The sequence below is a fragment of the Mesoplodon mirus genome (assembly GCF_964341445.2).
Source record: "Mesoplodon mirus genome assembly, chromosome: 2".
NCBI lineage: Eukaryota > Metazoa > Chordata > Mammalia > Artiodactyla > Ziphiidae > Mesoplodon > Mesoplodon mirus.
This window is the reverse complement of record NC_138977.1, coordinates 183,711,893-183,737,494: the sequence shown is the minus strand read 5'-3', so window position 1 is coordinate 183,737,494 and position 25,602 is coordinate 183,711,893. Positions and strand designations below refer to the sequence as shown.

The 25,602-nt window shown below is 55.0% G+C and overlaps 1 protein-coding gene across 3 annotated transcripts; it reads left to right on the top strand.

Moving 5' to 3' along the window:
• OGDHL (oxoglutarate dehydrogenase L) lies at positions 1-23,170 on the top strand (the record flags this gene model as incomplete). 3 transcript variants are annotated; one of them, XM_082605290.1, is made up of 22 exons in its annotated part: positions 1-195; positions 1,970-2,140; positions 5,536-5,638; positions 6,064-6,179; positions 6,326-6,480; positions 7,197-7,343; positions 9,082-9,172; positions 11,825-12,004; positions 12,148-12,276; positions 13,386-13,565; positions 13,841-13,993; positions 14,559-14,661; positions 15,199-15,327; positions 16,370-16,520; positions 17,576-17,703; positions 18,630-18,808; positions 20,233-20,304; positions 20,417-20,542; positions 20,648-20,720; positions 22,084-22,247; positions 22,431-22,585; positions 23,047-23,170. In XM_082605290.1, 22 exons carry the CDS (start codon positions 1-3, stop codon positions 23,168-23,170), a joined length of 3,024 nt encoding a protein of 1,007 aa, XP_082461416.1. The 3 variants fall into 3 exon arrangements, with proteins under 3 accessions (XP_082461416.1, XP_082461417.1, XP_082461418.1); XM_082605291.1 differs by lacking the exon at positions 1,970-2,140; XM_082605292.1 differs by lacking the exon at positions 13,386-13,565.
• Between the last annotated feature and the right edge of the window lie 2,432 nt (positions 23,171-25,602).

The window sequence follows — 25,602 nt, the reverse complement described above, 5'->3', positions numbered from 1 at the left end:
ATGAGTCAGCTGAGGCTGCTGCCATCCCGGCTTGGGGCACAGGCCTCGAGGCTCCTGGCCGCACATGGCGTCCAAAGGTACAGCAGGTCGTCTGGGCCACCGGCCACCTTCCCAAGCAGCACAGTTGGAGGCGGCTCCAGTTACATGGAGGAGATGTACTTCGCCTGGTTGGAAAACCCCCAGAGTGTCCACAAGGTTGGCACCCCAACCCTGCCCTCTGTGCAGAAGAGAAGGTCCTGGGGCTGGGCTATGGAGAGGGGAGTGGGGAGAAGCAACTTGCCTGCTCTGTGACCCCAGGCAGGTTCCTTTGTCTCTCAGGTCCTCCATCATCTTTATGAAAGAGCTTGGTCCTCATATTGGGTGAGGAAAGTGCATTGCTGTCCTGTTGCTGGACCAGCCAGAGGGTGGTGGTCTGGCTTGAGAAGCCCTGATAATGCCCTGCTCAGTCACACCTGGTCTGAGACCTGTCCCTGCCCCCTTTGTCGTGCAGTGCCATCTCCAGATGGCCTCTTGTTATATAGTTAGGAGCATAAGTGTTTACATATATAGTAAGCTGATAAAATAAGTACCCACGGATGGTAAAAAAAATTAAAAAATAAAAATCAGATGCCAGGACAAAAGTGAAAAGCGTAGCTGCTCTCTCTCCTTCACTCACATGCCTCAGAGGAAAGTAATATGTTCACATGATCCAAAACCAAAAAGTATTAAGTTCTACAGTGAAAAGCCTTCCTCCCATTCCCTCCCATATCTGCTCAGCTCCTACCTGTCTGTTCCCCAGTCTATTCTTAATTTCTTCTGTATCCATTCAGATAAACTTATTGCAAACATAACTCTGGATTCTCCCCCTTTACACAAAAAGTAACATGTAACATCCACTGTTTGCCCCAGGCTTTTTTCACTCCACATACATCTCCAAGATTTTCCATGTCAGTACCTCAAGAGCCTCATTTTTCTTTTTCCCAGCTGTATAGTATTCCACTGTTTGGATGGATGTTCTACATCCCCAGGGACAGGCATCTGGCTCATTTCCAGTCTCTGGCTGTCATGACCGGTGCTGTACTACATCATCTTGTACATTCATCATCCTGCACGTGTGCAGCTAACTGTGGCATAAATTCCCCAAAGTGGAATTGTTGGGTTAGAGGGCATCTGTGTACATAATTTTGATGGGTCTTGCCAAATTGCTTTCCACACAGCTTGTACCACCTTATTCTCCCACCAGTACTGTATGAGAGGGCATGGAGGAAAACACTTTTGTATGTGTTCTGCTAGAACGTGGAGGTGCTGGTGCATGTGCCCATCTGCTTTTTGTTTCTGCACGAATAGCAAAGCATACATCCTCTTCTGCTGTGTTCACTTTGCAACATATCTTGGCAATATTCCACATCCACAATAATAAATGCATCTTTTAAAAAAGAGACTACATAATTTTCCAGAATCTAAATTTACCATCATTTATTTAACCAGTTTCCTATTGATCACTGCTTAGATTGTTTTTACATTGTCATTTTTATAAACTATCCTGCAGGGAACATCCTTGTACATGTAGGCACACCTGTCCAAGTACATCTGTAGAATAAATTGCTGGCAGTGGAATTGCTGGTTCAAAAGATACATGCATTGGAAATGTTGAGGGCCTGCCTGCCCTTACCCTCCACAGAGCTGCCTCCAACCCACAGTGTGTGAGGGCATGTTTCGCCTATGGATAGAAGCCCATTTCATACCTAAAGCCCCTTGATCACAGCTTATAACCTCCCCCACCCACTACCAAGCTGGGTCCTGGAGAAATCCAGAATTTGGGTGGGGGCCTTGGGCTGATTGAGAAGGGTATTGTCGGCAGGGTCCTGGGAGGGCCCTGAGAGCTATGGTGATGAAGGAAGACTGATGTCCCCTAGGGCCCCAGCCTGGGCCACCCCCCACTACTCCCAGGCCCTAACCTGGCTGTTTTCTTGCTTCTGCGCCTGCCCAGTCCTGGGACAGCTTCTTCCGGAAAGCCAGTGAGGAAGCCTCTTATGGCCCGGCTCAGCCCCGGCCCCTTTCTGTTGTCCCTGAGAGCAGGCCGGCAGTGTTGAGCCGGACCAAGACCAGTAAGCTGGTGGAGGACCACCTGGCTGTGCAGTCTCTGATCCGGGCCTACCAGGTGAGCGGCTGGGAGGGTACAGGCTCCTGGGGTGTGGCCAGGTGCTGACAGCAAGAAGACTGGCTCAGCTCCAGTGTCACTTCAGAGAGCTTGGTGGCTCTGGTCCCTCCTCCTGCTCTTTGTCACGTTACCATTCACATCACTTACCACCACCCCCCCGTATTTTTTGTGTAAAGTGGTTTGTTTGTGGTCTTTCTCATGGAGTGTTATCTGTCGCCCACACCACTCTGCCCCAGAACCTGGAGAAGTACTTAGTGAGTGACCAGTTTCAGTGAGTGTTGAATGAAAGGTGAGTAGATTGCCCCTTGTTAATGTCTGTTTCCTCCTCTTGACTGAGCATTCCAAGAGGACGGGGGCTGATGTCCAGCAGGTGCTTAATTAGTGTTTGTGGAATGAATGAACAGTTCATTAAGCAGCTCTCCCCCATCAGCTGCTCTGTCCTGGAGACTTACGCTCCCCTCTGCTGGGTTCCCAGGCTGGGCCCTTGCTATGTCAAAGAGTCCTGATGATGTTTCCTATTCTTGGTCTTGACCGAACAGGACTAATTGGAGGGCTGTTCTGTGTGTTCACTCCATAAAAATGTAATCATTTGGGATCTGTCTGGGAATCAGTGGCAGGAGGTATTTCATAAGAGAAACTTGTCTTGAAGACATGCAGAAGGAAGGGTAGGGGCATCCTGGGGTCCTTGGCAGAGACTCCGTGGGAGGGTGCAGCAAGCCGCTGCAGGAACTCGGGGGAGAGGGAGGCCTTAGCAAATGGAAATGGTGCCTTGCCTCTGAATGACGCACTCTGTGTGGGATGGCAGCTGCCCGCCCAGGTGTGCTGGGGCGGAAGAGGAAAGGTGCACAGGACTGGGCTCCCTCACTGGCCTCAGGAGCCATGGATCGTGGGCCACCTGCGAGTAAACAGCAGTGATTGTAATTATGTTTTTCTTGGCTGGCTGAAAGAGGCAGAAAGTGATCTGACTGTTGACTTTGAAAAAGGACAAGGAACATAAAACTCTGTATGAAATACAGAGTAGCATTCGGAGTACGTCCTGAGGGCCTTATCTTCTAAGTACAGTCCGAGTTCTGCAGCAGCTCTTTGTTCTTTCACTGGCCAAGACCAAAGCACTAGGGTCCTTCTGGCAGGATGGTCTCTGGATTCAGGAATGTTACTCCTTACTTGCATGATAAAAATCTGCCTGGTAGTGAGCACCTAATGGGTGGGCTGTAGCCCCTCAAAGGTCACTTGGGGGCTGAGCTCTGGCTTGACTCATCTGCACATAGTACTGAAAAAAAACCCAGGCTGCTTTTTAATGCATGTTTTCAAGCATATAATAGGTAGAAGAATTATGTAGTGAACCCCCATCAATACAGGGCCAGTCTTGATTCATCTTACCCACCTCCGGCTCCACCCATAGGCCACTGATTATTTTGAAGCAAATCCCAGACTTCTTATCATTTCATTCATTGAACGTTTTCAGCATGTACTTCCAAAGGTAAAGCCTCCTTTAAAAATATTCAAATATACCATGATAGTATTATCACACCTAAAAATAGTAATAATCCTTAATGTCATCAAATACCCAGTTGGTATTCATGTTTGCCTGTTTGTCCTAGGATTTCTTTTTACTGCTTGTTTGAATCAGGATCCAAATAAAGCCACAGGTTGTGATATGTTGACATGGCTTTTCAGTCTCTTGTACTCTACTCTGCAGGTTCCTCTCGATTTCTTTTTGTGTTTCTTGCTCTGTGTGTGTGTGTGTGTGTGTGTGTGTATAAGAAACCAGGTTGTTTGTCCTATAGTGTTTTCTCGAGTCTGGATTTTGCTGATTGCATCCCCATGGTGTCACTTCATCTGTCCCTTTGTCCCATGTAATTTCTGTAAATTGGTAGTTAGATCTAGATGCTTGATCCAACTTAGATTTGATTTTTTCTGTTGTTGCAAAATCAGCTTCCTGGTGATGATGGGCACTTCATCAGTTAGCAGCTAAGGATAATTATTTCCTGGATACATTAAGTCATTGGGAGTGGTAAAAGTGGTGATATTCTAATTCTTTCTTTCTTTGTTTATTACCTGAAATACTTCTATCGTGAGAACCTTCCCTTTGTCGGCTCTGTTTATCCTGACGTACAAATTGTATAGGGAGGGCAGGATCAGTGCTTGATTTTTCCTTTTGTTGATGGATTTTCAAAATTATGACATGATTTCCTAGCATCCTCCAAAGATGGCCAATAAAGGTTTTTCTTCTTTTTCATAGTATGGTATGAATGCATGAATTTAAACATATTTAATGAGTTTCAGTCTGCTATAGATATTATCCTTTTTGTTGCTCAAAATGTGTCCTTATTCCCAGCCCCAGTAGTGTTTGAGCACCCCTTTGCTATCTGGTAGGACAAGACAAATAATTCATTTGTTTTGTCTTACTTTCAATTTTTAAAACTTAATTTTGTTTTATAGTGATGTAAAATATTTATAAGATTCCAAAGTCAAATCGTCAATGCAAGATATATTCTTAAAAGTCTAGCTTCTAGCCCTGCTGCTCTGCCCTATTTTGTCCTTTCCCCGTAGGTAATAATTTTCCTTATTTTATAGTTTTCTTATTTTACTATATATTCTTCTAATGCATATATTTCTTTTTTTTTTTTTTTTTTTTTTTTTCTTTTTGCGGTATGCGGGCCTCTCACTGTTGTGGCCTCTCCCGTTGCGGAGCACAGGCTCCGGATGTGCAGGCCCAGCGGCCATGGCTCACGGGCCCAGCCGCTCCGCGGCATATGGGATCCTCCCAGACCGGGGCACGAACCCGTATCCCCTGCATCGGCAGGCGGACTCTCAACCACTGCGCCACCAGGGAGGCCCCATATATTTCTTTGTAGACATGCAAATATATACAAATATATGCAAATGCATGTGTTTACTTTTCTCTTCCCTTTCTCAGATAATGGGTAGTTTACCACACACACTTTCCTGTAATTTGCTTTTTTGCTTAATAATATTTTGTGGAGACAACCTCATAGTGGCAGTTAGGAATTTTCCTCATTCCTTTTAGCAGCTCTGTAGTAGCCCCTGTGTGGATTTCCCATATCCATTTGCCAGTCTCCTGTTGATGGACATTTGGGAAGTTTTTAGAATTTTGCAATTACTAGTAGTACCATAGTAACTACTTCTGTGTATGCATTCTTTCCTGTTTTTAAAAGCTGCATGTTGTACTTTTAAACAGAGTTGAGCTCCTGCCACCTTAGTGGCTCTGGTGGGGTCTCCTAGGCAACTATTCAGTGGCTGGGTGCTGGAGATATGTGGAAACTTGAAATTCTGAAGGGGGACTTGAGGGGGCCAGGGCCCAGAATTTCAGTCTTGGTGAGGGTCTGTCCAGCTGCGTTCCAGCTCCGCCCCAACCTTTTCCCCTTCTCCAGATCCGTGGCCACCATGTGGCCCAACTGGACCCCCTGGGCATTCTGGATGCAGACCTGGACTCCTTTGTGCCCTCAGACTTAATCACCACCATTGATAAATTGGGTGAGTCGGTACCCTTTCCTGTTGGCCTGGCGACGCCAGAGCCAGCTGGTGCCTGTGCCCAGTGAGGGGCTCTGAGCCTACAGTGCCTCTGGGCCTTGAGTTTCAGCAGCCTGGGAGGCTTTCTTCTGACCCTTGCCCAGCTATGCATGGCGTCCCTGCAAGGGAGGTCTCCCCATCTTCCCTAGCTGGTGTGCCACGCTCAGCAAGCTTGAGACACCTGTCCAGACCCACCCTTACGGCGGCAAGCTAGGCTCTGACTCATGCCCTGTGCCCTGCAGACAGAGGGCCTTTGAGCTTTAGGCTAGACATGGCAGGAGGGTCCTGGGGGCACTGTTGGGAGGTCTGGGGATACAGCTGGGCCCCACCTGGGCCTGACCTCCCTCTCTCCTCTCTGCTGCCCGGGCTCTGCCATGTGTGCCTCCTAGCCTTCTACGACCTGCGGGAGGCTGACCTGGATAAGGAGTTCCAGCTGCCCACAACTACCTTTATTGGAGGCTCTGAAAACACCCTTTCTCTGCGGGAGATCATTCGGCGCCTGGAGGTGAGCACAGGCAGGTGTGTCGGGCACAGCTGATGAAGCTCTGTGGCGTGCGATAGAGGGAGGGAGGGCGCTGCCTTTTCTGTTCCAGATCCCAAGGCGGTCGGTCTTCTTCTTGGCCCCTCGTGGAGTGTTCCCCTTTCCCCCAGAACACATACTGCCAGCACATCGGTCTGGAGTTCATGTTCATCAATGATGTGGAGCAGTGTCAATGGATCCGGCAGAAGTTCGAGACCCCTGGTGTGATGCAGTTCTCCAGCGAGGAGAAGCGGACCCTGCTGGCCCGGCTGGTGCGCTCTATGAGGTCAGGCTCCCAGCACCACCCTGGGCAGCCTGAGTGGCTGGGGGGCCTGCTCCAGGGCTGTATGAAACGTCCCAGGCCCTGGCTAAGAAACTAGGAGGGTGCCTGGTAAGGGAAGGCAGGGCTGGATGGTGCTCCAGGAGAACATGACACCGAATGAGTATGGAAGTGGCAGAAAGATGTCCCTGTGTGGAGTGAGTGTAACAGCGCCTTCCTGCAGGTGAGGCACTGCCTGGCTCTGCCCCTGAACTTCTCTGAAGCTGGGTCTGCCCAGGGCTGCGGGGGCCTGGAGGAGCCCCTGGCCCAGCTGCTAGGAGTAAAGTGGCTCCCTGAGCAGTGACTTGTGGGCTGGAATTTGAGTTGAGCCGTGAGGCATCTTTGGGGCATGATGAGAGAGCCCCAGGGCACGTGTGTGCTGGAGGGCAGTGGTCTGGGAGCAGGGGAATGGCTAGTTGGAGCAGTGTGCCTGGAAGGGGAAGAGAGGGTGGTAACTGGGAATGGATGGAGCCAGAGGTCTGTTTAAGTTGGGAGGACCCTCAGCCTCCCCCCCGACCTACGCTTCTTGCTGGTAGGAGCATCATGGTGTCCGTGCCAGGTCCTGGACTGCGCAGAGAGAGGTGGCTTTGCAGCTTCCTGTGTCCTGGCATCCTGCTCCGAGCCCTCATGAACAGCCCCCAGGAGCCCAGCCTCTCCATCCTTCCCCATCTCTCCCCAAGCAGGTTTGAAGACTTCCTGGCCCGGAAGTGGTCCTCGGAGAAGCGGTTTGGCCTGGAGGGCTGTGAGGTCATGATTCCTGCCCTCAAGACCATCATCGACAAATCCAGCGAGATGGGGATCGAGAATGTCATCCTGGGGATGCCACACAGGTGGGCCCTTCTCCTCCCTGCCTCAGCCTTGTGCATTCTCCTCCAGGCCCAGCAAGCTGAGGTGGATAGGAGGCTTTGAAAATCAGAGCAGGGGTGTTGGTGGGACCTGGGGATAGAGGCAAAGTGGTCTAGAAAGTTATCAGAGTCCCTGGGCCCTGGGCTGCTCATCACAGAAAGCACATGGCCAAAGCCACATGGAACCAGGCTCTCTTAAACTGTTTCTCTCTCACCATGTTGCTGTTGTCCCCAGGAGTGTTGAGGTTACAGAAGAGGGGTATATCACGCTACTTGAGGTTCCTGTGGGCAAGGAGATGTGGAGGGGCACATCCCAGGGAAGTGAGGGCAGAGCCTGAGCAGGTGGCCTCAGGTTCACATCCCCTGGTGGGAGGTCTCTGGAGGTGAGCCGAGGGTCTCTTTGCCCGGCTGCGAGCTGGCCACACATTTCCCTGTGACTTTGATAGACTTGGAAGGCTGGTCTGGCCACTGGGCAGTTACCTCTGAGCTGGAGCCTGTGGGCTAATGAGGAATACAGCCAAGGTGGCCAGGAGTCCTGCTGAATGGGCTGGAAGAGGACATGCTGAGCAGTCTGGGGGGCAAAGCCCCTGTATTTCCTGCGCCTGTTTCTAGCTGCTCACAGGTGGGCCAGCCCCAGACTGCATCAGCACCAGGGGCATCAGGATGCAGTGTGAGGAGTGTCCCCACCCTTTTGGGCTGGCCTCCTGGGAGCCCGAGCTTTGCCACACAGGCTCCACGCTCTGGGGGTCCCAGAAATGCCTGGTGTCTGGTCAGAGGGTCGTGCAGAGCTGGCCCCGTGGTCTGAGGAGGCAGGGGCACACGTGGCTTCAGTAGAACTGTGGGAGAGGATGGTGCTGGGCCGTCTGGCGGATCTGGGACTGGGTGGTGGTGCTGGGCAGGCTCCTGGCCTGAGGAGGGCTCCAGAGCCAAGGGCTGCCCTCAGCCAGGCCTCCGTATTTGAGGAGGGGCTTTTGAGGCTGGAGGCTTTGCCCAGAGGGGCTGAGGGTTGTTCATACGGCTCCTGTGATCCCACAGCCCTGCCGCTGCTGCAGAGCAGGAGAGGGGCCTGCTGGAAGAGCGCTGCCCTTGTGTCACTGGGCCGTGCGGGGCTGGAAGTCAGGGTGTGAGCAGGCCTGGGGCCGGCGTCTGCTGGTAGTCTGTGGGGAGCGGGTTCGGAGTCATGTCCTGTGCCCCCATCAGGCTGGTGCCCACCCCTGAATAGCTTGCCCCCGATGGGAAGTTCAGGCTGGACTGGAGAATCCCTGGGCCTGGCTGCTTTCCTCCCCCCGCCCCTCAGTCCTCACTCAGCTCCTCTGGACGGGTCCTCTGGTGACTCCTGATCTTAGGGGCAGCCCAGTCCCCTCCTCCCTCTCCTTATCACTTCCATATCACTGGGCAGGGGTGGGGAGCCATGTGTGAGCAACTGTGATTCGTTAGCAGCTTGGGGTCAAGGTGCTGGGTTGGGCTCAGCTTTTGGTTGGGGAGAGGGGTGAGTAGACACCCTGCCATGAGACTGGGTGGCTCCCTGCTCGCGAGGGCCTCCTGAGTCTGAGTTGTAGGGGGGAAGCCTGCCTGCCCGGGGGGGCCAGCCAGCTGGACCCGCTCACATGCCTTGTAGATTGAGGCGGGATGAGAGGGCGGGGCCTTCCAGCCCCCATGCTAATTCTGATAGGTCCCAGGTGGGCAGGGAGCATGGTAAGAGCCCTGCCCCCTCTGGCTCCAGGGGCAGGCTGAATGTGCTGGCCAACGTCATCCGCAAGGACCTGGAGCAGATCTTCTGCCAGTTTGACCCCAAGCTGGAGGCGGCGGATGAGGTGGGTGCCAGGCCCAGGCCCCAGAGCCTCTGGAGAGCTGGGTATTTGGGGGTGGACTGGAGAGGGCCTGGGCCAGGAGCTTGCAGGCTCAGACAGACCTTGAGGTGAACGGACATGCAGAAGAGTGGGAGAGAGGCTGGGGGTGTCTGTGTGAGGCCCCTAAGGTGTTTTGGAGCCAAGTGCTATGATCTCCAACAGCTGGGAGAGCCCTCGGGTAATCTGGGCTAACCTCCCTCTTTCCAGTTAGGGGGACTGAGGCCCAGAGAGGTGTGCAGGGAAGTGCCTGAAGTTATTCAATTCAGCTCACGTGGCCATACCTCTGTGCCCAGGGTCCTGTCTACCTGCCCTGAAGGGCTGCCTCACTCACTTGTTTGACCAGCACAGCGGGGAGGTCAGGACGGTTTCCTGTGCCCACCGATGAGCAGAGAGAATATTCTTCTGCCCTCATCCCCTTCCTGGCACGTATACGTGTCATGTATGCCTCACACCCCATGCCTCTGCCCATGCTGGGCCCTCAGCCAGATGGCCTTCCTCCTGCTTTCTGCCTCTTTCCCAGCCCTGCCCATCTCCCCTTCTAGTGACTTTCCTGGTCCTCCAGGCAGCAATCCTGTCTCTCCCTCCTCTGTGCCTCCTTTCCCAGCAGATCTGTTTCTATTCTGGCCTTCTCCATCGCGCGCGTGCATGCGTGTCTGTTTTCCCTTCCAGGCTGGTAGCAGGGTGATGGCAGGGACCTCATTCCCGAAGCCCCAGCACTCAGCACAGGTGCATGGTTTGTTAAAATGAACCACATTAAATGACTGCTCCAAAATCATCCAGCACATTAGGCCAGAGCAGGACTAGAATCCACATCTGCTGGCTCCCAATCCAGAATCTTCCTGCCATCATGTTCATTTTGTTCAAGCACCTTCATCTCTCTGAGCCTCAGTTTGCTCTTGTGTAAAATGGGGATAAAAGTTCCTGCCCCCAGAATGGTTGTGAGGAATCAGAGACAACATGTGAGTAAACTGTAAAACCTGGCCAAAGGACACTTTAAACAAATTTACTTTTTTTTTTTTTTTTTTTGAGGTATGTGGACCTCTCACTGTTGTGGCCTCTCCTGTTGCGGAGCACAGGCTCCGGACACGCAGGGTCAGCAGCCATGGCTCATGGGCCCAGCCGCTCCGCGGCATGTGGGATCTTCCCGGACCGGGGCACAAACCCGTGTCCCCTGCATCGGCAGGCGGACTCTCAACCACTGCGCCACCAGGGAAGCCCCCAAATTTACTTTTTTTAAATAGAAAAAGAAATGTGAGCATCGTTTGAAGACAAGATTACACAATGAGAGTGTTTCCCTTCTGAGACCCCTTTCCTGCTCCCCATAGGCTCTGCTGTGGTCAGTTTTTGTGTTAAAAAGTGTGTACTTCCAGAAATGTTCCCCGCAGTGCAAACACACGTATGGATCCAGTACAGCTTTATTTGTAAAAAGCCAGGGGAGCAGCTCATGATGCCGCTGGCCACCTTGCTATTTTCACTTAACGAGCTGTCACTGTTTCAGAGCTGCACACAGAGCTCCCCGAGCTTCGAGTGCCCCTCTGGTTTCTGCTGTCTCCCGTTGATGAGCATTAGGTGGTGGAATGAGTGTCTTTGTGCACATGTGTGCGTGCAGTTTTAGATGGTGTCCGAGACATGCGGTGGCTGGAGCTGAGGAGGTAGGACTGAATTGCCCTCCAAAGAGCTTGCGGACAGCAGCGAGCCCACATGCTGTGTGCGAGGGTCCCAAGCCCCTGTCTTCCCTTACTCTGTCCAACCTTTCCATCTTGGCCAATGTGCTAGGTCCAAAAGTCACTGCATTTGAACATATTTCTCTGTTTCGAATTTGAGCGTCTTTTCACATGTTTAAGTCATGGGTGTCTTTTTCTGTAAATTCCTTTTCCTGGCTTTTGCTTATTTTTCTATGGGTTTTTTGGGCTTTATCTCACCAATTTGTAAAAGTGCCTTATGTACTGAAGGAGTTAGCCCTTTGTCTGCGTTTGTCTGATAAATATTTTCCCAGCTTGATTTTTTTCCCCTAATACTGTGCATGGATCTTCTTCCCCCATGGCAAATATAATAGATTTTAGCTGTCTTATCCTTTATGGCTTCTGAGGTTTGTACATTGTTTAGAAAGACTTTCCCTACTCCAAGATCATAAAGTATGTCATGTTTTCCCCTGATACTATGGCTTTGTCTGTACATTTTTGGTTACTTTGGTGTAAGGAGTTAGGTACGGGTCCTGCTCCAATGTGTGCCCAGAGACCTAGCCCGTGGTCTCCATGCCAATTAAGAGCCACCCTTCATTTCTGTGCCTTCACTGCTGCTGGCTGGCCCCTTCCTACAGGTGCCTTACCCCTTCACCACTCTGCCATCATTAATGCGGAGAGGATGGTTGTTGATAATGTGGTGGGGCTCTGATAAGGGAGCCAAGGCCCAGGGAACCTGCCTGCCTTTCTTAGGCCAGCCTGGAGGGCAAGAAGGGCGTTGTGCTGGGTTTGGGGGAAAGATGCAAGTGTGAATCAGGGACAAAACAGCCTTCCCAGGGAGCAGAATTCAGGGAATGTCCCAGCGCCACTGTAAGCTGGCACGTCTGGGATGGGGCTGGGGGGGAGGTTCATCACAGGCCACCTCAACCTTCAGGGCTCCGGAGATGTCAAATATCACCTCGGCATGTACCATGAGAGGATCAACCGAGTCACAAACAGGAACATCACTCTGTCGCTCGTGGCCAACCCCTCCCACCTGGAAGCTGTGGACCCCGTCGTGCAGGGGAAGACGAAGGCAGAGCAGTTCTACCGCGGGGATGCTCAGGGCAAGAAGGTGAGCTTGCCTGGGCCCTGAGGTCCTGGGTTCTGAGGGGTGAGCCCCGAGGGGTAGGCTCTGAATCTCTGAAGTCCAGGAGCAGGGCTGGGCTGCACGGGCTGGGGCATGGGGGCCCTCCTGGCTTATATCCTGCCCTGCAGGTCATGTCCATCCTGGTCCACGGGGATGCCGCCTTCGCTGGCCAGGGTGTGGTCTATGAGACCTTCCACCTGAGTGACCTGCCCTCTTACACCACCAACGGTACCGTGCACGTCGTCGTCAACAACCAGGTGAGGGCCTGGGCTGTGTGCTGGTCTCTGTCAGTGCCATCCATCCCTGAATCCCGGCAGCACTTTGAGGGGAGGAGTGAGGCGTTTCTGGGTTTAACCCCCCTGCTCTGCTACTTACCAGAGTGTGACTTCAGGCAAGATGCCTGATCTCTCAGCCTCGGTTTCCTGGTCTGTGGAACTGGGAGGTGTATACATCTGTCTGTCTCTGTCTCTGCCTCTCTCTGTCCTTCCCTCTGCAGCCCCCTCCCCCCATATTATATATGTGAGAAAGCAGTAAGGACAGAGGAAGATGGGTATAACCAGCACCTAGCACCGAGGCTGAACATGTAACTAGATGCTGCCTTGAGCTCCATGTGACCCAGGCAGTCTTAGAACACAACTCTCACAGCCTTTGCTTTTTTTTTTTTTTTTTTTTTTTGCGGTACGAGGGCCTCTCGCTGCTGTGGCCTCTCCCGTTGCGGAGCACAGGCTCTGGACGCGCAGGCTCAGCGGCCATGGCTCACGGGCCCAGCCGCTCCGTGGCATGTGGGATCTTCCCGGACCGGGGCACGAACCCGTGCCCCCTGCATTGGCAGGCGGACTCTCAACCACTGCGCCACCAGGGAAGCCCCAGCCTTTGCTTTTAAAAAAGGTAGCTGTGGTTAATAACAGCTCTTCTTCTGAGCCTGTAAAGCCTTGGGTTAACTACCTTATTCGCATATTAAGTCATTTAACCTTCACAGTATAATAACCCTGTGAGGTAGGAATTTAATGAGCCCTTTTAATCGATGAGGAAACAGGCTTTGGGAATTCAGCACCTGGCCCAAGGTTGTACAGTTAGTAACTGGTGAGACTGGGTCTTACCCCAATTTGCGCTCCCCACTCCCACTATATAAAATGATTGCAAGAGAAAGAGCAGGCACAATTCCCCTGGTGTTACTGCCGTCCCCGTGGGCCCCGCGGCTATGTCTGATTTCGAGGTCATCCACTGTTACCCCATCATGTCCCCTGCACCTCCTGAGCACACCCGATGGACCTCGAGGCAAAGGTGCCCCTCCCCTGGCCCCGTGGCCCTCTGGTCTCCCAGGTGGCTGCTGCTGTCTAGCTCTCAGTGCCTCCTGCTTCTGCAGATTGGCTTCACCACAGACCCCCGGATGGCCCGCTCCTCACCATACCCCACCGACGTGGCCCGTGTGGTCAACGCGCCCATCTTCCATGTGAATGCAGACGACCCAGAGGCCGTGATGTATGTGTGCAGTGTGGCGGCCGAGTGGAGGAACACCTTCAATAAAGACGTCGTGGTGGACCTGGTGGGTCTGGGGAACTGAGGTGGAGGTGCTCGGACTGTCCCTGCCGTGGCAAGTGCGCCGGGTCTGCAACATCTTTGCTAATCGGGGCTGAGCGGCAGGTTTAAAACCGCTGAGCACCATCTCTGTGGAGGCCTGGGGGTGGGGCATTTGGTGATGGATCGTAGTGGGGGCTGGTGAGGCCTCACGGGATGTGGCCTGCCAGGTGTGCCCCAGTTGTGCAGTGACTGCGCTAGCCACACCGCCTGGGCGCGGGGACCCACCCTCTGTCCCTGCAGGTCTGTTACCGCCGGCGTGGCCACAACGAGATGGACGAGCCCATGTTCACGCAGCCGCTCATGTACAAGCAGATCCACAGGCAGGTGCCTGTGCTGAAGAAGTATGCAGACAAGCTCATCGCCGAGGGCACAGTGACCCTGCAGGAATTCGAGGTGGGCCCCGTCAGCACCTGGGATCAGCCTTGCTGGAGCCGAGACCCTGAGGTGGTTGCTGATGTCACCAGCCCAGTGCTGGGCACTGGCGATTTATAGAAGTAGCCAATATGGTCCTTGTCCCCAGTAGCCCCCAGTTATCAAGGGGGACAGAGGACCAAAGACATTTACAGCCTGGTGGGATGCAGTGAACGCTGCGATGCATGGAAGCCCATCCTCAGGCCAGAGTCCAAGAAGGCTTCCTGTAGGAGGTAGCCCTGAGCCGGGTTTGTCCCCGTAGTTATCTGTGGATGTGCTTGCCCTCCCGCCTTCAGGGAGCTCTCAGGGCAAGGACTGTGAGTCTCCCCTGCGTTCCCCCAAGTCCCTTGCTGAGTGGAATCACCTGAACTCTTTCCAGGATTCCCTCTGCACTCTGGAACTTTTATCTCTGGTCTCAAGGTCCCTGTGGGCAGACAGTTCCTCTAGAACGTGGTGAGAGGGACCAGGGTTTATGAGTCTGGGTTGACTCAGCCTCTGGCTGCCCAGGGCGTCGCTGCCTCAATCCAGGCCTTCACCCTGATTTCAGGAAGAAATCGCCAAATATGACCGGATCTGTGAGGAGGCGTTTGGCAGGTCCAAGGATAAAAAGATCCTGCATATAAAGCACTGGCTGGACTCCCCCTGGCCTGGTGAGTGAGCAGCGTGTGGCTGAGAGTGATTTGCCTGGGCCCTGGGCTCTGGCACTGGGACCAGGACTGGAGTGATCCTGAATGAGGGCAGTTGCTGCCCAGCCCAGAGGCTGTGGGCTTCGTCCCTGAGACCCCTGAGGCTGTGTGGGGCTGATTCCTGCAGGTGGGGTAGGCGGGAGTAGAGGGAGATAGTGTCGCCCTTAGGATACATGTGATGAGCTGCTTCCTGGAAAGGGCTGGGTCAGGGAGGGTGTACCGCAAAGTGGAGTGGGCCCTGGGGGAGGGGTGCTCAGTGGGCCTCTCTGGGGTGGAGCTAGATGGCTGTGACCCTGGGTCCAGGGAGGGGCCTCGCAGGCGCTGGAGGGGAGGATGTTAGGTGGGTGCTGTCAGCTGTCCCAGGTCCCCAGGATGGGCTCAGGGCTTGAGTGCCATTGGGGTTAAGGGAGAGGTGGCCCCCTGAGTCCTGGGGAGACAGCCTGGCCAGGGGAGCTGAGGCCCCATTGCCACACACAAGTCACAGAGCCTCTGCCCTCTCAGGCTTCTTCACTGTGGACGGGGAGCCCAAGAGCATGACATGCCCAGCCACGGGTATTCCAGAGGACATGCTGACCCACATTGGTGAAGTGGCCAGCTCTGTGCCCCTGGAGGACTTTAAGATCCACACGGGTGAGGTTGCTGTGCAGGCTTCAGCATGGGCCACTGTCCCAGACATCGTGCCCCAAGGGAGATGGCATCAGGAGTCAGGGAGGCCTGGCCCTCATCTTGACTTGGTCTTGGGTAGATCAGCGGAGCTCTCAGTGCCTCCTTTGTGCCCCATGAGGTGCCTGTGTTAACAGCTCCTCTCAGGGTGAGCAGATGTGGATGCCACGCTCCCAGCTGGGTGCTGGTGACCAGGCTTCTGTGGGACACCTTGTATTTTCCCAGTGCCTTTGCCGGGGGCATCCCTGCATCAGGCAGAAGGAGAGCAGGGAAAGAAGGGCTTCCCATGGAGGGGGCGGTTGGGCCTAGAATGTTCGGCGGCAAGAGTGCTGGGCTGGGTGGATGACAGAGGGTGACCCTGGGCTAGTAGGTGGTCACTGGCTGCGCCTCTTGGCCATGATGGTGGCCATCGTGGCCTCTGCTCAGGCAGCCTGGAGGGACCCCGCGATGGTAGTGGGGCCCCTGTGCACCCTCTGAGCAGCCTGTGGGCGTTCCAAGAAGATTCCTCCATATGCACGTGGAGGCCCAGGTGTCTTGGGGTACCGGCTCTGTGCAGTCACACGGGGTCTGTGTGAGTGTAGGGCTGATGGGAGCCCAGCCTGGGCCGGGTGCCTGGGCTCAGATCCAAGCACCTTCATAGCTGTGATCGTGAGTAAATGACTTCCTTCTCCTGAGCCTGTCTTCTCATCTAGGGGTGGGGGAAGTTGGTACCTCTCCTGTGGGCTTATGAGAAACGTCCCTGAATCAACGAATGCAGCGTATGCATGTGGTGGATGCTCCTTCCTGCAGGGAGGGAGGCTGGTGGGGATGTGGGCTCAGGCTGGCCCGGTGTGTTGGCTGGAGTGGTGATGCTGGGGGAGGGGCCTCCTGCATCCTGCCGGGGCCCTGCTCGGTGGGAGGGGTGTACACTGAGTATGTACACAACCAGCCCAGGTCCCAGGGACTACGGCTGTCCCAGATGGGATGGCCAAGCCCCCGTGGCCCTCAGGCTGGCCCTCCCCTCCCACAGGCCTCTCTCGTATCCTGCGGGGCCGTGCGGACATGACCAGGAAGAGGACAGTGGACTGGGCGCTGGCAGAGTACATGGCCTTTGGCTCCCTGCTCAAGGAAGGCATCCATGTGCGGCTCAGTGGGCAGGATGTGGAGAGGGGCACATTCAGGTGAGGGTGGGGGGCTCTGGGCCCTAGGCCCTATGGGCATTAGCCTTGTGCCTGTGGGGAGCTGAGAGCTCAGCTGTGCTGGGGATCTCTCACAGTCGGCCCAGGGCCTCTGGAGTGGAGTGGCCCTTCCTTCTCTTCCTAGACTTGTCTGGCAAGCCAAGGAGGTGCTCTCAGGTAACTCCATCAGCACGCTAGCCCTCACCCTTGGGCCAACCTGTCTGAGGGCTGCTAGGCCGCCTCTCTGTCCCCACGGGGCCAGCGTGCAGAGCTGACTGCTTGGCCTAAGCTGTTGGTTGATGTCAACCCTTGTGGTTATCTATGGTCCTCAAGATCCTTTGTTTCTCTTCTGTGAACTACTGTCAAGCCAGCTCCCTGCCACCATCTTGCTTGTTCGCAGTTGGGTTTTGAGTCCAGATGAGGGACTTTACACTTGCCGGTTGTCCTCATTATATTTCCTCTGTTTGGGACCCCAGATGTTTGGGATCTCAGCTCCGTCTCTGCCATGTTATTGAGTCCTGGAGGTGTGGCTTCCAGTATTCGACAGGCCATCTTTCCCACGTCCCACTCCCTCATCACTGCTGCCCCTGCTCCAACCAGGGTACAGAGAGCCACTCCACTGCACCCTGAGTTGCATGTCAGTCCTCACAAGGCTTGGGGTTTGGCCAGGGAGGCCCCCCTTATGCACAGGAATTCCTGCCTCCTGTAAACCTGGACAGGGCAGGTGAGGTGGTAAAGGGGCTGGCAGGATGGGCAGGGAGATGGTGCCCCTGGGGTGTGGCCTCCTAGGGTCTCAGGCTCCACCCAGCATCTGGGAGATCGGCAAGGCAGGTCTCATCGGATCCCTCCTTAGGTGAGAAGCTGAGCCTCTCATGCCTGTGCTCCAAGACCTCTGGGGCATGTGTGAGGGCACCAGTGGGAGGGGAGGCTGCCCGGAGGAGTGACCAGATTGCTCTGGCTTTCCACGGCCTTCTTGGTGTCGCCATCCTGTGGGACTTTGCCTGGTGTCCTGCTCAGTCCACTCGCCTCCCCTCCCTTCCTGGTCTGTGTCTCTGCAGTCACCGGCACCACGTTCTCCATGACCAGGAAGTTGACCGGAGGACGTGTGTCCCCATGAACCATCTCTGGCCTCACCAGGCCCCCTACACTGTGTGCAACAGCTCCCTATCGGAGTACGGAGTTCTGGGTGGGTCAGAACTCTGCCTGCAGGTTGGGCGGGCCCTGAGATGCTTGGGAACCAGAGAGGGTCTTGCACCTCAGGGTGTCTGTTTTTGTTGTTTTGACCATGGTCTGGGGCTGGGAGGGGCCAAAGAGGCTCAGAGGCCCCTGGGTGGACCTGAGTCCTTGGACAGCCCTGAGGGACAGTGGTTGGGCTGCCCCCACCTGAGGCCACATCAGAGATGAGGTCCTGTCCCATCTGGCCCCTCAGAGAGCCCAGATGGGCGACGGTGCACTCTGGCCTGGGTGGGAGCTCTGGATACCAGAGCCTGTCCCTGGGCAGCAGTGGGCCCAGACAGAAAAGCCCATCGAGTCCACTGACTGCTGCTGCCACTGACCGGCCCTGAGCCTGGCCTGGCCACCTCCACGTTCCTGACCTCTGTCTTGCCCTCTGTGCCACCACACCCAGCAGCCCCGTGTCAAGGCCCCCTCCCTAGACTCGGCTCCCCAGACTTCCCCCCTGCACTCTCCCTTGGCTTGACCTTTAGCCGGCCTGCTTCCTCCCAGAAGCGGGAACCCACCGAGACTGGCCACCGCTTCTGGGGCTGTTGCTGCCCGTTCCCCTGTTCCCCTCGGCAGCCCCACCATATTGGGGGCCCCTTAGCAGGTGGGCCCTGCTGCCTCCCCAGGGTGCCTTTGGAGTTGACTCCTGGCCCACATAAGGCTGACGCTGGCTGTACATGAGGTCAGGGCTGAGAGTGGTACCTCTGTGTTGTCGGCGGCCAGGAAGGGAGATCCTGGCCTTTGGGCGCCAAGGAGTCCCCAGGCGCTTCTGTTCTGCTGGGAGGGACGGGCGGGGCAGGCAGCGCGTGGGAGGAAGGGCTGGGACTGGCCGGAGCCACCACCCCTTGGGGACCGTGTGTGACAGGCTGTGCCTCGGCATCTCCCGTTTAGGCTTCGAGCTGGGCTACGCCATGGCCAGCCCCAACGCCCTGGTCCTCTGGGAGGCGCAGTTTGGTGACTTCCACAACACGGCCCAGTGCATCATCGACCAGTTCATCAGCACGGGCCAGGCCAAGTGGGTTCGGCACAATGGCGTCGTGCTGCTGCTGCCCCACGGCATGGAGGGCATGGTGAGGGCCGTGGGGGCGGGCCCTGGCCGGCCTGGGAGAGGGCGGCTACACCCTTGGCCACTTGCAGAGTTGAGGTGGGGTATGTGCCTCCCAGTGCCCCGGAACCACATGGGTCTGCAGGGTGGGGCCTGCGTGGCTCTGTGTCACCGCTGCTGAAGTTGGTGATGCTACTGTTCTAGCAGTAGAGGGAACGGACATGCCTGAGTGCCCGCTCTGTGCCGGGCTCTGTTTAAAACCTTCTCTGCATGTTAACTCCTCCAGTCCTTACAACAACTTAAGGAGGTGGGACCTGTTCCCACTTTCCAGATGAGGAAACGGGGGCACAGAGAGGTGGAGTAGCTTGCCTAAGGTCACACAGCTAGTAGCTGAAATTTGAACCTATGTTGTCGGGGGAACAACATGTTGGGGAGAAGGAGGATGTGCAGGCCCTCGGGGAGGGGAGGAGCACAGCCTCAGGAGATGCCAGCCTGGTGGGTGTGTAGCCTGACCAGGTGGAGCGTGGGCAGGGCTGTGCTGGCTGCAGTGGATGGCCCCGAGGACCCGCTCAGCTTGGACTGGTCATGTGGTCAGGGATTGATCAGTACTTCTCAGAGTCAGGTCTCCCTGTGCCGTGCACTTTACACGCCACATATAATCCTATGGCATCCTCACAGCTGGACCAGGCAGTCAGTTCTCTTCCCGTTTCACGTGCGAGGAGAGAAGGCCTGTGACTGCCCACGGTCCCCCAGCTGTAAAGGTGGCTGGCATCTCACTGGGTGGAGCTTGAGTCAGGCTGGTTGCGGAGGGTTGGGCCGGCCTGGCTGGTGCCTGTGGCCATGGGTCCTTGGGGCATCCCCACTAAGGGAGGAGCAGGTCACCCCTGTCCCACGGAGAGCCAGCTTGGAGGACAGTGTGGGGGTTCTTGCTGCTCTTACGGAGCAGAGCAGCCAGGTGGGCGAGGGCAGGAGTAGGAGTCAGACCTGGGTTTGAATCTGTCCCTTTCTGGCTGAGTGACCTTGAGGTTGTTTCTTAACCTCTTTGTCCCTCGCCTTCTTCATCTCCATCACAGGGCTGCTTTCACAAGACGAGAGAATAATCTGTGTGGGGTCCGTAGAGCTATGTCTGGCACACCACAGGCACATAGTAAACCGTCACTGCCGTAGGTCAGAATGTTCTAGAGAAAGAGCATCTTGGCCTTTTTGCTTTTTCCTTCTGCCCCACATGTTCACACATGGTGGCTGTGGCCGGACCTTCGTCTGAGGGTACCTCCCTACTCTTGTCCCACATTTCTGGTGCTTTCCTGTGGTTGAGACTCCAGAGTGAGGGCATCTCCTCCAAGAAGCCCTTTAGACTCTCCCCCAAGCCCAGGGTCCCCGTCCTGTGTGACAGATACCCAATGCCCCCCAAACTCTGGCCAGCCTGGGCCATCTGGCATTTGCTTCCAGGGCCCGGAGCACTCCTCAGCCAGGCCCGAGAGGTTCCTGCAGATGAGCAATGATGACTCGGACGCCTACCCCGTGAGTGTTGCCCGCCCTCCCCCAGGACAGGACTGCACGCTGCTGTGCCCAGCAAGGCCAGGGTGTGGATGCCACAGGCAGGCCACCTCCCAGCCGCACCCTGCCCCTCCAGGCGTTCACCCAGGACTTCGAGGTGAGACAGCTCTACGACTGCAACTGGATAGTGGTCAACTGCTCCACGCCGGCCAGCTACTTCCACGTGCTGCGCCGCCAGATCCTGCTGCCCTTCCGCAAGCCGGTGAGCCACCCGCCCTGGTCGTCACTGTGACCGTACGGGGGCCAAGTGCAGGGCACCCTGGCCAAGCAGGGGCGGCTGGCAGCCGGGCACGTGTTTCCCTTCCAGCTGATCATCTTCACACCCAAATCTCTGCTGAGGCACCCAGAAGCCAAGTCCAGCTTTGACCAAATGGTTTCTGGTATGTGCCTGGGCGTGTGGGGGAGGCGGCTGATGGGGGGCCTGGTGGCCCATGTGTGACCTCTGCTCCCGGGACTCTTCCGTTTTTGCCTCTGTCCATGGCTCTGTTGGCCCTGCAGCAGCTTCTGGCATGATCCCCGCCAGCTGCTGGGTTGGGAGATTGGTGCAGCAGCCAGGTGGCTGAACCCACTTGGGTCACTTACATGGAGCACCAGGGCCAGAGGAGTGCACTGGGGTCCCGCAGCCTCCCAGCAGGGCCGGCCTGGCTGCGCCGGAAGAGCTTAGAGGCAGGAGGCCTGGTAGAGGTCTGCTAGTTCGTGGGACACTGAGTATCAGTTCACTCATCCATTGTTTTCTCTCATGAGCCAGACAGACATTTCTGGCCCTGGGGAGCCAGCGCTCCCTCCAAGAGCTCTCAGCCTCATTTAGCTGGGAGTCGGAGGTCAGATAAAGCACCCGAAGGACCAGGTTTTGGAATTGAGACATGACCCAGTGGAGGATCAGGGAGTAACAGGTGTGGGGCCTTGAGGCTTGCCAGAGCAGAGCTGTCTGGGAAAACGGTCCTGGGTTGTAGGCAGAGGGGCAGGGGCTGGCCAGGAGGACCTCAGTGGCGTGGACAGGTGCTTGTTCTTCACGTGTGTATGTGGGCATCCCCTCAGGTGTGGCGGGTGGCTGAGCCAGCAGTGCAGAGCTCTGGCATTGGGCTGGACCGCCTGGGCTGAGTGCCTGGTACTGGTGGGCCCTGGCAGCCAGTGACCCTCTCTGCCTCAGTGTCCTTATCTGGGTTGCAGGGACCCTACAGTACCTTCCTCAGAGGTTTTTGTAGTATTTTTAATCTGGCGCCTGGCACATGGCATGAGCTCAGGAAGGAAAAATGGATGGGACTTGGGGATGGAGGCTGGGCTCTGGGGCTGAGAGAGGGAGGACTGTGCAAGGTTCGCCTTCCAGCTTGGTGACTGGGTGGATTGAGTGTGCCTGGGAGGTAGGCATGGCTGGATGGGGAGCAGGATTGGGACAGTGACGCTGTCAGATGGGGATGTGACATCACCTCTGTCCCCTTCAGGGGCTCTCCCCATCATCCCCAACGCCCCTCCACCCCGTCACCTTATTGTTGATGCTCCCAAGGCTCTGCCCTTGGCTCCAGCCGCTGTCTCCACCCCTGTCCCTATGACGTCTCAGAGTGTCCTCTGTGCCCTGCTCCATTGTTTGGCTCAAGAGGTTCCTATTGCAGCCACAGGTCTAAATCTGGGGCTTGTCTTAGTGGCCAGGGAGAGCCTGGAGGTGCCAGGGATGTGGACCTGATTCCCAAGCTGCTCTGGCCCCTCTGGGAGCAGACGGCCCTGCCATGCCCTGTTGGTCCCCAGGGACCAGCTTCCAGCGGGTGATTCCTGAGGATGGGGCTGCGGTGCAGGCTCCCGGGCAGGTGCGGCGGCTCATCTTCTGCACGGGAAAGGTGTACTATGACCTGGTGAAGGAGCGGAGCAGCCAGGGCCTGGACGAGCATGTGGCCATCACACGCCTGGAGCAGGTGCGCCCAAGCCCCTCAACTGCTCAGAGTGACGAGCAAGGTCATATCGCCAGCCCCCTGTCTCTGGGCAGCGTGCCAGGGCTGGGGCCAGTGAGGGAAGCGGTGGCTGCTCTCCTGGGGGCCTGGCCGTGCGCATGCCCCTCTTCCCCTAGCTATTCCCTTCTTTCTCCCTGTCTGTCCCAGATCTCTCCATTCCCCTTCGACCTGATCAAGCGAGAGGCGGAGAAGTACCCAGGCGCAGAGCTGGTGTGGTGCCAGGAGGAGCACAAGAACATGGGCTACTACGACTACATCAGCCCACGCTTCATGACCATCCTGGGCCGAGCACGGCCCATATGGTACAAGGCTGGGTGCAAGGGGTTGCCCGCCATTTACCCCTCACGTCTGCCAGGCCTGAGGCTCTGGGGGCTTGAGGCCCCATCCTGGCTCTGCCCATCCCATTTGCTGTGTGACCCAGCACTGGCCACTGCTCTGCTCTGGGCTGCATTGGAAACTGAGGAGTTGGGCCCCATAGTCCCTGCTGGCTCTGTGACTGTCAGTGACAGATCAGCTTCCCCATCAGGGATCCTCTTTAATACGGCCTTATGGAAGGGAAACCTTTGTGTTTGTTCTGCAGCCAGAACTGAACTAGAGAACCTCCTGCGTGTCTCAAACCTCCTACCTTTGATCTTAGGCCAGTGACTTGGCCCCTTGGAACCTCAGGCTCTTCGTTTCTGCAGCTGGATTGGACCCGGTGCAGTCCTGGGGTAGCAGCAGGGCCAGGCTCAGCCCTCTGCTTAGCTTGACTCTCCTCCCACAGGTATGTTGGCCGAGACCCAGCAGCTGCACCAGCCACGGGAAACAGGAACACTCACCTGGTGTCTCTGAAGAAGTTTCTGGATACTGCCTTCAATCTCCAGGCCTTTGAGGGCAAGACATTTTAGAGCCTGCCTGGGTCTTGCTGTGGGGTTGTTGAGGACACCGGGGACTGGCTGGCTCTTCTGCCCAGGAGAGGGACTGTCAGGGGCCCCAAGATAAAACATACCCATGCAGTGATTGAGGCCAAAGAGTAGGTACCGCTGGCTTCGGTATTATGCCACCTTGGGCCTTTGTGTTTATTTCAGAATCTCTTAGGGCTGAGAAAGCCAGAGGGGTCTGATAGATGGGCTGTAGTTGTAGAGTGTTTCCCCAGCTTCCCGGGTCTCTCTGGAGTGTTTGTGTGGCTTCTCCGTCTGTGTCGTTCATGTCTCTGCAGCCAGTCAGCCACCCAGGAGCCTGTGTCTCTGGTCTCTTTCTCCCAGCCTGGTAGATTTGACTGCTGCTCACCCTGTCCTTGTTCGTCTGTGGATTCAAGAACTGTTCTCTTTTGTGCTCTTAGAAATAGAGATTTTAGCAATAACAACCAGGTGAAGCAAAACCATGCCAGGTGATTTATATGTGCTCTGTTTTATGGGGCGTGTCGTAATAAAATATGCCAGCTTCTGTGTGAAATACAGCCAAGGCTCACATGTACCAAAGTAGAAAACCAAATAACAGAGAAATTAGAAAATGCTTAAGGGCGACTTCCTGTTGTCACCTCATGTTATAAAGTTGGGGGAAGAGGCAGATGGTTTAGAGACGGTGAGGGATGGGGAGAAAGAAAAACGAAACATGTAGGGGATAAATATCTGCCTCCTGTGGCCAGATTTTCCTTTGAGCACCAGGCGATGTTTGCAGATCTGTCGGCATTGCCAGTCTTTAGCCTTTCATTGGTTTGCTTCCCTGCAAAGATGCTGGGGAAGCAGCAGCACAGGAGGCATGGTTTGCTTTCTGCAAATCATTTATTCCCTGCTCCCCTTCTCAGAGCACTTCCTCTGTGCTAGACGCTGGGACCCAGGGTGAAAGAAACGTGTATCTTGGAGCCCAGCATGGGAGATGGGTAAACAGTTTTCAGTTGGCCCTCCGTATCTGGGGGGGTTCCACATCCACAGATGCAAAAATACTTGGGGAAGAAAATTCCAGAAAGTTCCAAAAAGCAAACTATGTTACATGGCATTTACATTGTATTTACAACTACTTCCTGGCATTTATACCTTATTCGGTATTGTAAGTAATCTAGAGATGGGTTAAAAGTACGTGGGGGGATGTGTGTAGGTTACATGCAAATGCTATACCATTTTATACGAGGGACTTGAGCATCCGTGGAGTTTGGTATCTTCGGGGAGGTCCTGGAACCGATCCCCCATGGATACTGAGGGACTGCTGTCATTCACTGAATTGTGGGTTATGTTGGAGGTAAGTGCAGAGGGCTGTGGAAGTCAGGGAAGTCTCCCTGGAGATGATGGTGTTTGAAGAAAGAGTCCTACAGGACATCTGGGAGAGATGAGCCTCTTACAGAGCAGACCCGGAAATACTGATCATGGGGTTAGAGTGGGGCACCCTAAAGAAAAATATCAACGTGAAGTTGGAGGATAGGGTGTTAACATTCCATCTGCTCAAGTACAGCTTATTGGGGTACACGCTGAATCACACTGCAGGAACGTTCTAAGTGACATAAAGTAAAAGTAATTATAGCTGCCACTTATAGGATGTGTGTCCTGGGTCCTCTGCTGGGTGTTTTGCATATATTACTAAATATTCTTTAACCTTCACCATGGCTTTGCGTGCTGGGAATATGCCCATTTTATAGATGAGGAAATCAAAGTTCACATAAATTTGCAAATAATTTCATGTGAACCTTGAAGTTGAGGGCCACTCGCCAAGTCGACTTGGCCTCTGTCTGTGAGGCTACACTGCTTCCCTTGGGAAATAACCTCTTCCCATAGCATGTATTCCTGACCCTGTGGAAATCTAGCGGTCTGGGGTCTCTCCCTGCAGTTGGGCTGTGGCAGTGAGTGGGGACGCATCCTGTGAGGTGCCTGGGCTCGTAAGGAGCCCTCATGCTCTGGAGTTGGATGGTTGGTGCGTCCTGCCCTACTACACACTGCCCTTTCCTCGCTGTCTGTGTAGGGAGGCTGCAGACAGGCTGGTGGGGACCAATTGCTGGGGTTGCCAAACTGAAGAAAACCAAACACATGAAACGAGGGCTCCAAACTCTACAAAGATAATAACTAACACTGGGAAGTAAAATGGAGCTCATGGAACAAAGGCTTTATATGAACTGTAATAACTTCAGAGGGCAAGGAAGATCTTGCTTCTATGAAACAGTAACAGACTATTTAAAACAAATTAGATGTTTAGAAAATACCAAATATTGCCAAAACAAAGACATCAGTAGATGGGCTGAATGAGTTCTTTCATTGTAAGCCACAGAAATGACCCCTGGAATTTGTACGTAGGAAGCCTGGGAGACAGCTCATGGGGTGGAGTTATTTGACCTGAATAGATCTGGGGATCT